The following is a 15,258-nucleotide window of genomic DNA, read 5'->3' as shown; positions in this document are numbered from 1 at the left end:
AATGGAGAATCTTTCCACCTGAGTCACATATTATGTGTAATGAGCACTCTGTGGCGATCATTAGAGGAAACACAGAGCCCAGATTCCCACCCTCAAACGTTGGAACCACAAGGCTGTTGAGCAAAGTGGCCACTTGCTAAGTGTTTAAGAGCTGTTGGGAGTCTCAGGATGCCAAAGGAGTTTCGTGTGAAAACTCCAGTTGAGGCGCACAGAAGATGTAGCAGTGTGTGGTTTCCTAATGCCCCCCTGCTTCTCTCCTCACTGCGTGGAAGCATCAACTCACCTTGCATTACCTGTAAACGGAAGCTCCTACTCAAAGCATCCTGAATCCTGAAGACCTAAATTTATTTCTGTTCTGTTCAAGAACCACTGTACCTGGCGAGGAAGCACTACTTTCTGTGCAAGCTCTTTCAGTTTCATTTATTACCTTCTTCAAATAGAGAATTGACACAGAATGTTTTCTAAAACACCCACAGAAAAACAATCTTTTACACCTTCTGTGTTTACACATTCTGTGGAGGTTCTTGGTTTTGTTTTACAGAACCAGCATTATGTAAGAAAAAGCAGGCATTTAATCAGCTAAAATCTTGAAAGTATGCAAGATAAGATGTTTTGAAAGTTTTGATTTAAATAATATAAAGCAGTAAGTCTGAATACAATTAATCAAGGATATTTTTATATGCATTTGTTCATAAAGTCTGTATGTATTTTTCAACCTTTGAATTCTGAATACTTTTTATTATTGTGAGAAGCTACACGTATTCCTTGTAATCACCAGAATGAGTACATTCATATCATTAAGATATTCCAGCTAATCACTAAATACATTACCTGGATACAGCTGATAAGAACCACTGTGCCACTTAATCAAATACTTCAAGCCATTCACTGAAAGCCATCCTTCTGAATCCATACCAAGTTCAGCTGCAACGTCCCGGAACCCATTGGGTGCAGATCAGTCCTACTGGACGGCACATTGTTGCTCCGCAATTTTGGGATGAGGGAAGCTAACGCATTTCCCCCCAGCAATTCCTGGCAGCCTCTAACACCATTCTAAACAAATCGATTCTTTACCCACATGCCTTCAAGCAGAGGAAAGCAATAGTATACTTAGCACAAAGCATTCTAAAATGCTACATAAATAATTTAAAGAAAAGACCTTTAGCCACTGCTGCTAAAGGAACTTGAATTATTTATGTTACAGTGGAACACAGTTACAGCAAGCGTGTGCTGCCAACGTAACTGAAAAATAACTCAAGTACCTGTTGGAGGAAATAATCCATCTGTATTTATAGCGTAAACAGAAGTGTTTTGTTTTATCTTGGATTTCATTGCGGATTTTTGCTCTACCTTCTTAAGTTACTTTTTAAAATACAGTTTTACATTATTCATTGTTGTAAACAGATTCCTTCAAAAAAGTCTTTAAGAATGCCTTTCTTTATGACAATTCTTTCCAGGTGACAAACACTGAAACCAAAAATCAGCAGAAACTACAGCAAAGTAGTATCTTAGGAAAAAGACATGCATATAGTATCTGTTATGCTTAAGTATTTGGAAATAACAGACTTCAGCTTTGTGGAACTGATCTCTGTAGGGAATGGCAGGGAAGAACCGACCGAGACGTTCTCAGTAGCTCAGATACCTCACCACCTGTCCGGGAGATGAATGATGATGCACTTCTCTTATATGTCCTTTGACCTTAAGGTTTTCCCTTCGTAAAGTGCCCTTTAGGCTATCATCAACAGCCCAAGTCAGACGTTAGCTGGCGACTACTGATCATCCCTGTGAGGATTTACACACCAGCCCCAGTCTGCACGCTGTGTATGTGCTCTCACTGTTCCCACAGTCAGCACGAATGGACAGTATCTGAGGTGGGAAGTAGGAGAAATCTGCTAATTACAGGTCGCTGCAGTAACATAAATGGTTTCTGCTATTGCCAGAGCATAGATGTTGCAGATTAATTGATCTACAGCAGTGATCTTGCATCTAAGCTTCATTACAGCTTGCGTTCTGATTGTCTGCAATTCATTAAGCAAATCAATTACAGTTCAGAGTTGCTACTGGTCGGCATCTCTGGAAACAACACTAATGCAAGTACCTTTATCTTTACACATTACCTATCCTGCAAAGCCCAGGTGCACAGTTATGGCTAATAACATCCCAGCCTTGCACAAGCTGAGTTCCCATGTAAAATAAATGCAATGAAGGGTACAGTTGGTTTTGAGTGCCTGGCTCTAATGTAATAAAAACCATAGGACATGAGGCTTCACTGACCTCGGAAAGAAAGCGTGCAGAGAGCTGTCATGCCTCCTATTTTACCGAAGGGATGCATATAAACACAGAGTAATCAGTTTTTATACAGAAATTTCCCTTTCCAGACTACGGCTTAACAGCAGCATTTATACTATCTATTTATATGTACAAATTAAGATAATTGGCTTGGAAGGGAAGTATGCACTGCTATACCAATGGCTACACTGGTGTAAATTCCTCTAATCTAGACATGTGTAAATCTGCAGATCTATTAATGAATTAGTGAGATTAGGGACGACTGGAAAAAGTTCAGTGCTGTGACATAATCAATAAAAGTGAAAGCCTGGAAATGTAATTCAGACATGAGTCAGAGCTTTTTACTCAATGCAGCTCCAAATGAAATGAATTAGGATTTTATTTCATTTCACTTTTTCTGCTTACAGTCTCTCTGGTTCTTACTTTTCCAATCCACTTTCTAGGTATTTAACCATTGATTAAATATTACTCGGTATATTTCAACTGCTTTTTACATAAATTACACCCCTCTCTTAAGTAGCATACAACAACAAAGAGAGAGACCATGTTAAATCTCCAGCACTAGCTGAAAAAATAGGTCATACAACTCAGCAAAAAGCCATATAACTTCTTGTCTGTTTTTTTCATCTCTGCAGCCTACATGGCTCTTAGATTTCATGACTTCACAAAACTGTACAGAATTAACTTAAAACACAATTACCTATGGAATTGGAATGAAAAACTGAAGTCATATTGGAAGAACTGAAAATAAGTCAGATGTTTAAAATAAACTCTCAGCTGGAAGCATAAAAAGCTTGAAATGACTATCATATGGGTACTATCACAGGGATTTCTGAGTTTGGATAGGCAACAAAGTAAAATAATTTTCATTAACGTGGAACAAGAACCCTCATGGAGACAAGACGCAAGTACATTCCATTTTAGCTAAAAAAGAGAAATCCATTTGTTTTGCCCATCAGCACCTGAAACTTAATTCAACTACATACACAAATAAAAAAAAAGTCTGTGCTTTGTCTTGATTTTTTATATCAAACAGGTAACGTCTGGCAAAAAACAACCCATATTTTTCCCACAGAAATATAGGCTGCATTTTAGAAACAGAAAGTGGAATAGGCACAATTATTTTCTGTTTCCTTCTTTTGTCTCTTTGAAGACAAGACAGATACAATATAGAGTCTATCTTCTCACCTGGACAGAAGCACTGTTACAGCAGCAGACTGTCAGCAGCAGAGAAGGAAAACACCTGATAAATTCAGCCAACCACTGGAAAATGGCTCTATCAAAAGGACCAAAGCAGTAACATTTCTTTCAGCTGTAGTTTTAGTTTAAGGAGGAATCAGAAACTAGGACACCATGGCGTTTTGTGAATAGTACTGTTAATTTTGCATTTACACTTGCATGTAACTTAAAAAATTAACCTTACCATTCAAAATATTTCTTCAATTTCACTGCACTAATTACAGCAACACAGTTTGTCCCCTTTTTATTTAATAAAATTGTCTCATACTGCCGTCAAAGAATAGCAAAAGTAATAATATGTATGTAAGTGAGTTTCCTTGCAGAACAAGTGAACCAACTCCTGCCAAGCAAGACAAGTGAGAAAAGCCCTCTTGTATACCCTAAACTATACAAATTCCTTTATTCCATTAAGGAAGCATACTTAAACTGTTTCAATTAACTTCAAAGGTTCAGAGAAATCATCTTTCATTGTTTAACAAGTAGTGGACATCCTTTAAAACATTAAAGACACGTTAAAATCAAAACAAACAAGCTTAGGTGACATAAGGAGGAGATTACTTAGAAGTACTCCAGAACAGCAAAAGCTCCATGCTGGGATTTTCCAAATATCAAATTACTTAGCCCCTTCTCAAAATGCATCACACCATGAAGAAATTAAACCTTAACAAATGCACCAACACAGTTTACAACTTAGGCATCCCTCTTCAAAAGCAAACAGGATATGGAAAGGACAATAAAACAGAGAAGATTTTATCTACCAACCAATTATACAAAAGTCTACCAGCTCTGCCTCTTCATTATTATGAAGAAGTATAGTTATAATAAAAAATGCATACACAGAGAGACGTGCCACAAAGAAAATTATGCAAATAAATCAGTGAAATTACGTGAACATAATCCTGCAAGATTTTCATTGGCAAAGTTCCCAAAGTCAGAGTTCTGCACCACTATGGACTCACATCTTGTCATATATCACCTCATTTACCACAAATTATGTTGCTTAATGTGGAAAATTGATTCTTTTTCATTATAAAAGTAAAAGCAAGCTTCAGCTTACCTCCATCAGAAACGGTTGCTGACTGCAATAAGAAAGAGAAAAATACATGTTACTTAAGTTTCGTAGTAAGTATTAGAAATCTGCGAGCTTTGCATAACATTTGAAGCATTAGCTACTTTTATCATCTTATTAACACAACAGATAACATGAGAGAGGAAAACCTACAGAAACCCACTGTTACTTTCTCACAGGTGTTTCTTCTCCACCATGAAGTTCACCCCAGGCCTTTGAACCACTGTCCTGGAACTTGATCCCACAATATTTACTGGACAAAGTACTTCCCCCTGTGAGTAACTACCCTGCTTCCAATGGTCCTTCTTAGATGGATAGAGTCAGTCGGCATATGTGAGAGAGCAGATAGCTTAAAAGTGACCTGAAAAGACTTAAAATTAAAACACCATCTCATATACTCATATATTTTGCTGCAGTATCTGGAATCAAAATTGAAATTCAGATATTTTATCAGATGACTGTGAAAACTTCCACTGCTGACTTCTTCTGACTTCCACAGAGCCAAAGGATGCGAGTGTTGCCAGTACACTAGGACTGAGGTAAGAACTTCTTACCACCTCTGTTAGTACTTTGTATCGCATTTTTGAGGACAATTAGACTTCTAGTGAAATGTTGAAGTTTATGTGTTTATCTACCCTAAACTTCCCACTTTTGATCACAAATTACCTCAAGGCAGCTAACATTTCTGTAAAACCAAGCAGGTGACCATTTCCCAAACCTGTACTACAGAGCTTGCATTACAACACTCAGCTGAGTGAAAGACTGGAAGGACATCAGATTTTTAGACTGAAGCTTGTATTGATATTTAATTTCTAATGAAAATTACTACTGTTTTAATTTAGGGAATAATTTCTTGGTCACTTAAAGTGTCCTTGAACATTTAAGTAACATTCTAAGTAGTTAAAAAGAAATTCTGTAACTTGGTACTGCTCTTTTAAAAGCTAGGAAAGAATGCCCTATAATATCCACAATTTCTTCAAGACAGAAAACACACAGAAAGAAAAAAAATACATATATGCACAACTAACAAGAAAAGCTCTCTCTCCATAGTTTGTCTGTATTTTCCAGCCTTGGCAACTAACATTCCTTCTCCCCTTCAAAATCCACAAAAACCTTCAGTAAGCCTTAAAAGAATAATATAATCTTCTTTCTTTCCTCCTTTCTATTTCACTGCAGGATCTCACACCACTGTTAACACTACGTGAAGATCATCACTTCTTATAAACTCTTGTGGCCCCGCCATTCACATCATCTGTGAATCAGGATCTGATCTAGATTTTAACTTTCACAGTCCAAACCAGTCTCTACCAACAACATTCGTCTGGTGCCAGTTCAGATAAACACAAATATATCTTTCATGGAGAAGACCATAAAAATGATGGTGCTTCCTATTTAACCACACAAAAAGAAATGCTTCTGAATCTGTGAAGCACAATAAGATAGTCAAAGTGTATCCAGGCATCCCACTTTCTTTTATAGCACTGTTTCAGGTATCAAAAAAGTACTCCTGGTTTGGGTACAGTTCTTCAGTGAGGCTTAGGACATCTTTTCTGGCTCTATTTTGCACATAAGTCTAGGAAGCATATAATGCATTCAGAAGCCATAACTTAACTCAAGTTTGTAATTTACAACATTTAATGTACTTCCCCCTGTGAGTAACTACCCTGCTTCCAATGGTCCTTCTTAGTACAATACTGAATTCCATTTTATAAATATGATTGGTTCTAATTTCTTATTCACATACTCTACAGAACAGCTGATGAATAAACAATCTCAATGTTATTTCTCAAAGAATGAAGAAAAGGATGACCCAAAGTAAGGTAATACTATCAGTTTACTCATTAGAAATACAAAATACTTTCAAAATACATACATTTTAGGAATAGTCATTTAATCTGGCAGCTTGCATGGATCTAGATTCAAAGACTAAGTACAACTCTCCATGTTTTTGAAAGGTATCAAGTAAAATTAATAGGATTCTTATGATAGTAAAAAGAACATTTACACTACTTTTTTCAAAAACTCATTAGATACCCACTGTAAAGTATCATTTTAAAGGAAAAATTCTGTGATTTCATAGAAGAGCTCAAACATTACAATAATAGTACTACTTAATAAGTTCTGTGGACAAACTCAACCCATTTAGCATAAGTTAATGAGCATTTGACAAACCATGGGTTAGTTTGAGTGTTTATTTTAAATGCTTTGGCTAATCCATGTTACATTACATGTATCAATATCTTAAATTCTCTCCAAGCAAGGCCTTAGAAACTATACTTAAATATTAAAAAGTACCCATAGGAAGAACCATATTTCATATCTAAGTATCAGCCACCTATTTCTGTGCTACTAAGATATTTCAAATTTGCCTTTGATTTGGGCATATTCCAACTATATGGGTTTTTTTATATTACAGTGTCACTAAAACTACCCAGCACATTCCAAGCATTATCAGTTTACTTCTGTAGATCAAAGAATAAAATTTAAGAACATTAGTTTAAATTCAGTTGTGTAACTGAACTAAATCCACTTCATACAACAAAGCCAGCTAGAAACTAAAGCTTGTAATTACTGTGTAAGAATTTACAGTAATATGTTCAAAACCTGTTTGTGAGTACTTAGAAATCCTAATAGAAACCTGTCAGAAACTGCATGCAGTCCATATTTAGACAAAGCAGTTTCTCTTCTGAACGGTTCAGTGGAAACTTGTCTAGATTTGTCCAAAGGTGTAAGTTGCAAGACCAGATTTTTTTTTTAATGCTCTGATTATCTCATTTAAAAAATTTGCTATATGTTTGGAGCGGTTTCTCATTCTTCAGCGCTCATGCTTACCACCACTGGAGGCTCTTCAGGACAAAATTTCATCTGCTAGGCATCTAAAGTTTGATTATTTGATGAAATTTAACACTTAACATATATGTATTAAGAACTACCTATTAAAAAACATATGTATTAAAAAGCTACAAAATTGAACAGTTCCTGTATGTAGCCATTTCAGAAAGATAAGGTGTGACCCTGTGCCAGTTAGGGTTAATGTGAAGATTAAAAAAAAAGTATTTCATTCCAAATGACAGGACACATATGTATTCATTTTGTAAGTGTACATATGAACTGTCACCCAGAGAGAAAACCTAATTGTATTCAACCTTCAAATCTTTCACAATCAGATAAGAACTGAAATTAGTTCTTCAAATTACACTGATTTTCATATTGGTTAATAAGGAAAAATCCCATAGAATATGCCAGGAGTCTGATTAGAACAAATTACAAACTTTAACAAATACACCTAGTTTAGGAAAATGAAAATGTCTTCCAGGGTATCTCTTCAGGGGAATTCTGCTTGCTCACCTGGCTGGGTTAGCAGCTCAGGTGTACACACACATCTCGCAAAGGTGGAGGATGCAACTCTCTTGCCTAAACTTCAGGGCAAGATCCTGATCCCCCTGATCCAAGTCAGGAGCGCAGTACCAGAGCCAGAAAGCACAACACTGGCTTCCCAGTTACCATCTGCCATAAAGGATGGTCTAGGCCTTTAAACTGGCAAGCATTTCAGCATATATTAGATAGCATAAAGTTCTGACTAAGAGGAAACACGTAAAATTTCTCTTTGTATCAACTCTGTTAGCTAGGTGGAAAAACCAGAAGGGCCCATGAGTTTTTTTGATGTCGTTTTCAGGATCTGCTTGCAGCAGATCTAAAGAAGTATTCACTTACAATAATTAACAGGGAGAAAACTACTTTGTAGGAACATAACCTTTTTGTTCCAGAATAGAAGTAGACAATATAGTATCTTCCAAGAACAACAGGGTAAAAAGGAAGAGAGGGCATAAAGGAGAGTGATTTATAAGGTTGCAACAGCCTCTGCCTTTTTAGCTTTCATGGTCTATAACCTGCCAGATGTGAGCACAACCATATGAAACTATTCTGATGACAACTTTCAGTGGACAGAAACTTTTAACGAGAAAATCCACTGACTTCCATTTTACATGGGTCAGGTCCCAGGAACCCAAGTACTGTCAAAGTCTGCCATAAAACCACGAAGTAGAAAACCCAAAAATACCCTACCCATATCCCAGATATGACACTGAGCAAAAAAATCCATGTGTACAGACTACCCAGGTAACAAAACACAAAAACGTCCATTTTCTCCATCTCAAAACTTGTCATTCAAGTCAAAGTCATGGTCAAGTGCTTGAAAAGAACAAAGGGAAAGACTGGGATCCCAGGAGGGGTGACACATACCAGGAAATGCCAGGCCCCAGCAATGAAATGGAGCTACATGAAATCATCAGTGCTAATGGAATGTGGGTGAGTGCCTTCCTGAGTCAGAAAAGACATCTGTATTTCCAGCTCCTCCTGAGATGTGGAGGGATGCAACCTATAAACAGACTGAAGAAGTATTTCTCTCTCCTGCCCTAACAATGACAAAATCACAGACTAAACAGAAACATCTATTTCTTTATTGGGTATCCAGAAAGATTCGGAGAAAAAGGGATTAAAAACGACCTCTCTCTGTGTCCTTTCTAAAGCAACACTTTCTTCCAATACAGGCATCGACTTTTTCCTGCATCCAAAAGATTCTCTGACTGCTGCCTGCAGAATCCGTTAGTCCTACCTAGTAGAGTATTAAATACACACTATTTTATCACAGCCCCTCTAATTAAGCCTTTGAATAGCATACCTAGCTCCACCAACCTTCTAAATGGATTTTCTCATATGATCTCAATATACAAAAATAAGTTTGGGAAACTTGTTGTTTTCTTTAAGAGATGAAGCACTGAGGATTTACAGGCTGAATACAAACAGCCAACTTTCAAACATTCTGTCCCTTGGCTCAGGGAAAGCCTATCACTCAGTCATCTGTCTGCTCGCATCCAGCCGTGTTCAAACTCTTCATTAAATCACCTGAAGCAACTTCTCCTTTTGCCAAGGAATGAATTATGAGCAGGTCCCTAGATCTTCAGTCACATTACTCCAGGACTTACATTACATATACATATTTTTATACCTTTAAATACATTACAGCATTAACATTGTATAAATGCCATGAACTCAAATGATCTCTGGGAGGAAAAACATGTCTCAAAATACGGCATACACTGTTCCAATATTTTTAACAGAAAATAAAGCCATTTTATTTATAAATGTTTGCTGGATTTTCCTTTCAATAAATCATCTCAAATGTACTTCTCACCTAAGTTAAAATTGTAGTATTTTATTGCCATTTCAAAATATCATTGCAATTAATTTCACAATTTAGAATTCTATGAGAAGGATGCCCCTTCAGAATGCCACTTAAAGGAGGACTATTATATAATTTGTCTTTTCAAGTCTCTGCCACCAAAGTGCATTTATAACAGCTAACACAAAAGTATTATAGATGTAAGAATTCCCAAGGAAAAAAAATATAGTACAATTACTGTACAATAATTTTACTGAGTACATTCTTCTCTGAAGGCTAAATATTTTTGTCAAATATTTGAACCTATAAAAACAACATATTAACAGTAAATGATGTGACATTTGGAATTCCTTTAAGAAATAAATGTTCAACTTTTTACCCCAAACAAAACCAATCTTATCACATATAAACAGAGTGCCTTAAATGACAAATCCATCCCTAAAATTATTTTGATGAAGGTATATACAAAATATATATAGTTTTACCTAAAGATTTAATATTGATACAATGGCACAGAAAGCATATACAAAATACATTACACAGAATTAAAAAATAGGCACAGATTATAAGCATACTGAATCCTTAGCTTCATAAATATTGGCACAGTTCATAAATCTCAAAATCTCAATGTTAGTTGGTACAATAAGATTCCCTTTACTCGTCTGATAATAAACCCCAATGTCTGCATTTACGAAGGAATTTCAACTCAAATCCTTTAAAGTAAAAAAGCTTAAAGGCTAAGCAAAAAGCATGCTGAAGCTGATAATATTCTTCTCTAATTTCTTGCCAATAACAACAGCCTCTTCTAATTTCTCACTGCAGCAATGCTTTGCCTTAGCTAAATATAATTCATAACACTTACCCGCTCTTCGTAAGAAACAGCAGTTATTTTTCCTAACAGTACTCTTCCTAAATTCATCTTCACTTAATATGGAAAAAGCATTTCCTTAACACATCAGCTTCTCAAAGATTAAACTAAAAAATTCAGCCCTGTTCCATGCCTGTACATGCCAGTAAAGTTTAAAGGCATTTCGTATGAAGTTCTATTTTACTCCCTTTATGGTACCCATAGCAACAGGCCAATGCAGGAAGCTGTGGTTCGTCAGGGATTCAGATTAGATCTCAATTATCTCTTACCAGAAAAGCTAGATCATTTGATATAAATCAAGCCGATTGTATTATAACAAATCAGGAAAATAAAATGACGTTGAATTGTGTGATAGTCCTGTATTCAATAAAACAGATTTGCAAGACAGTTTTCAGAAAACATTAGTTAATCACCCTAACATTAGTTATAGAAACATTTACATAGTAAACCACTATTTTCAGAGGTTTACATAATGCAAGCCAGAATAAAGCAGGACCTCAAATGGTCTATTCTGCTTAACTTCTCGGTGATTAACACTATAAATTGCACATAAAAATCTGCAGTACAAGGAAACTTGGCTTATTTGGTTAAACCTAGGAGCAGCCTGCTGTCACTAAAGCCAAAATCCTCCTTCCAGAAACCAACTGATATTCTGCCCTTCCTTCTTTCCTTCCTTCCTATCCGAGCCTGTGCTCAACCGATGTCAAGACAGTTCTGTGCACGGTGCCTTAGGAACAGCGAGCAAAATAGGCTACTTGTAATGTAAGAGGGAAGTGCTATTAACTTCCCTGTGACAGCAATGTCTTCAAGAGACTGCATATGGGAAGTGTAGCATTTCACAAAGTTTGCTGCTGTTCACAAGTAAATTGCAAAGAGTACCTAAACCATTCATTGCTGTTGTTTTTTAAGCAATCAGAATGAAATTTTCTGCTAAAAATAAACACCAGAATTGCAAGCTGGGAAGGATCAGTGGGCATTTTTTTGCTAGTGGGATGTACTTAAAGCCAAGGTGGACTTACTAGTAGTAGTTTAGAGAAGAGGAGTCTTCTCCTATGCTCAATGCAGCATGTGGAATCCCCCATGTCCATACAGTTCCTAGGTTGAGCCCCTATTATAAAAACAACTCTATCAACAGAGCAAATTATTACTCTGAACTCAGAGAAAATGAGCAAAAAAGATGTTAGGAGCCTTTACTCAAGATCTCATGGTAAGATTGGCTTGCAAAAGACAGTCCAACTCTGCTCATCTTCCCATTTTAGAATTTAGGAGGAAGAGACTTGGTTAAGAGAAAAAAAGAAATCTTCTCAACTTAACTTAGAGTGATCAGAGAGGAAATATTAAGCTAATTGAAGATGAAAATGGAGAAATCATGCTTTAACAAGCATTCCAGAGACACAAGCAAATTGCTGCAATGGACAAAGTTCATTGTATGATTGATTACTTGGTTGAACAGGCACATCACTTCACTGTACAGTGCTGTCTTCTACAAGTATTTAATACCACGAAGAAATGCAAAGGAAACAAATGTGTGGGTAGATAGGAAGGAATGTGTTTTCCACCCTCCATTATTTTAGGACTTAAGACACAAAGGCCCTATGGTACTTGCACAGCAGAACAGTTTTCCTATTAGTATTAAAAATTTATAATTCTCTGAAGAAAAAAATGCCAGACGGAGCCATTTAAAAGTTGCATATTGCTTGACACAAAACCCAGTGGGACACAGAATGTATTTTCACTGTCAATACCTTAAACAACCAAACAGCAATAACATTATGCAGGTGATCAGGTACATAATAATCCTTTCACTGGATAAGTTAAAAGCACGATATAACAGGTAAGGATGTTACCTACAAGAACATATGGATGATTAGCAGATAAACAACCCCACACGTGATGGGCTGTAGCTGCAAGACTAACACTTCACTGGAGCAACCACAGTGAACGCTGTTGGGAACACTGTGTGTGGACAATGGTTGATACATTCTAGGCACTCATACTTGGCATTATAAACCTAATAATCCCTTAGTTTAAACAGACCTTTAGAGTTGTTGATTTTAGTTCATTGAACTGAGCATTGCACGTCCACATTTTTTCCATACAGCGACTCTACTAGCACTGCGAATTAGCTCTACCAATTAGACAGTGCCAATTAATGATAACAGCTATGGAACACCACGTGACTCTGAAAGCTCTTTAAAAAACTCATATCCCTCTACATTTTCACAGGTTATTTCAGCAGCTGCCAGATTCAAAATCTTGTGATTTTATGTGCCATATCTGTAAACCAGGCAGGCAACTCGAAGTTCAAAGGTCAAAAGCAGAAGGAATGTTAATTTGCAAAGCTATTAATGGAAAGTGTTAAAATACGACAAAACAGCTTTATAAGCCTTATTCAGATATACCAAAGACGACATTTGTAAACCCACATCCATCTGCTTAGAAGCTAAACTGTGGGAAGGGGTAGAGACCCCAGATATGGTTGATCTGTTTTTCTCTCCTGCCCTCCCTCCACTTCCTGCTCTTATTTTCTTTTGTACATTTGTTCTCAGAGCAGAAAAAGCTGAAGAGAAAAAGAATGACAGGAAGCCTGGATAAGTTTTAACTTGTCAAAAGATGAATAGGATTTAATATATTCCTGACTCCTGAAAGAAGAAAACACACACAAAACCACCAGGCAACTAGAAAGAGGCAGTCTCCTGGACCAGCTCCTGCTCACACAAATTCCTAAGGTAAATTCGACATTGGCAGAATGCATAACCAAAAATCTTAAATCTCATCAATATTTCTTTTTTAATCTCATATTAAACAAAGTTAGAACTACTTGCATGCAAGCCAGAGGAAAAAAAAATCTGTTAAGAATATGGTTTAGCTCACTGATCCTAGATACTGAAATAAAAAGCAGAAGTATCAAAGCCTACACACAAATTAAGAAATCTTTGCTAGTAAATAAAATGGAGTTTTTTCCTAATTTACCACATTTTCTATACTCTGTCTAGATATATTTTTGTCAACAATTAGCTACTCAAGAATAAACAGAGCCCATGCATGCTAGCAATTAAAAGAGGGAAGATTTTCATATTTACAACACTGTGGTTTCTCTCTATCAACTTTAAAGATCAAAGCCCTTCTTATTCCAAGGCACTAGTAACGAAAAATACTTTCAAACCTAGCTATTTGGAATTTGTTCGTGTATAAGTAACTGAAAGACAAGCTGCTTGTTAAACACCGAGACTTCCTACACGATACGTTCAGAGCAGTGAAGGGCCTGGGTGCAAACCGCTGTGCCGAGCGCCCCCTGCTGTCTGCCGACAGTTGTGAGACTGCTGCACACGGTTTCGAGTGCGAAGTTCAGGAAGATTTGCCATCCAGAAATCTACTCTAAAAACAAGTATTCGGTTTTGAAAGCCGTATTGGAATCTCCGAAAAGTACTTCTGTAGAGCCTGACTGTAAACTTATAATTAAAAAAATACACTTTTTCATAAATATTTTTTAAATAAATACTATTTGTTTTCTTCTGTTCATCAACACTTCAGGACAACTTAATACTCTCCACTAATAAAAACATGCAGAAACACCATAACTTGCACATCCAGATGGAAGGTGACTTGTAGCCCAACAGTAAATTAAAATTAAATTACACATTAAGATATGATTAAGTGACAAATCACCAAAACACATTGAACCACTTCTGAATTTCCTACTACTGCAGACGGAGCCTCTAAGAATCAACAGATTTTGAGCATGAAAACTACTAATCTTAAAATAAACAATGCATAAATATCTTCAGCCTTGCAATTGTTTCTTTTCCTTTTCATTTTAAAAATTTATAGTTTTGCTGCTATACTTTTAGTATTAAAGACAATTATACTCTGAGAAATATAAAGAATAAAACTACAATGTCAGAACTTGATCAGACAGCTAGCACCTTTACTTACAAAATACGTGTTTTCTGAGCAACAAGAAGCTAAAACTGGTTTGAAGTCTCTACAGGTCAGAAATGTTATATTCTATAAATGCTTTTCATTTATTTTAGTAACTTATACCATCTGGATTCTGCTTTATTGGATAAAAATCCAGCTGGAAGCAAAAACATCACTTCATCTGCACACCTTAAAAAAATGCTCTAACAATTAGAAGGTAACTTATAACTATAACATGACATTCTTGCTTTACGGAAACATACGTGCAAGTATAGTGAAAATTAAGTGAAAGATTTATAAAAAAACTTAATTAGAGAAGCATCTGTATATCTACTACACTCACTCCACATCTTAAAAACAATGCAATGCTAAAGAGAGAATTAAAACATGTCTATAAAAATGGTGTATTCTTAATCTCATAATAGAGCTTATATAGAAAGTCAACTTAAATACTTATACTTACGAACTTTGTCTCTTTAAAACCTCATTGAATCCTTAGAAGCATTATTTATCATATTTCACTGCAAGATTTCTTATGCTCGGAAGACAACTCATTAAACCATATTCCTGTTTTCTGTTCGCTTTAGACAAACAAAACTTTATACTTACAGACACTTGACTATCAGTAAAAGTTTTCTCCATGTATAAATGGTTTAATAGCTCATTGTTAAGAAACAGTCCCTCCAACTT

The 15,258-nt window shown here is 36.1% G+C and overlaps 1 protein-coding gene across 1 annotated transcript in view; it reads right to left on the bottom strand.

Annotated features, from left to right (window-relative positions):
- RGS12 (regulator of G-protein signaling 12) overlaps nucleotides 1-15,258 on the bottom strand; it is a 79,808-nt gene that overhangs the window by 37,885 nt on the left and 26,665 nt on the right. The window contains exon 3 of the mRNA XM_010188691.1: nucleotides 4,586-4,607. Coding sequence (XP_010186993.1) covers nucleotides 4,586-4,607 — 22 coding nt within the window. The remainder of the gene's footprint in view (nucleotides 1-4,585; nucleotides 4,608-15,258) is intronic.

This window comes from Mesitornis unicolor, unplaced genomic scaffold (genome assembly GCF_000695765.1).
Source record: "Mesitornis unicolor isolate BGI_N332 unplaced genomic scaffold, ASM69576v1 scaffold10267, whole genome shotgun sequence".
Taxonomy (NCBI): Eukaryota; Metazoa; Chordata; class Aves; order Mesitornithiformes; family Mesitornithidae; genus Mesitornis; species Mesitornis unicolor.
This window is presented reverse-complemented; position numbering and strand designations above follow the sequence as displayed.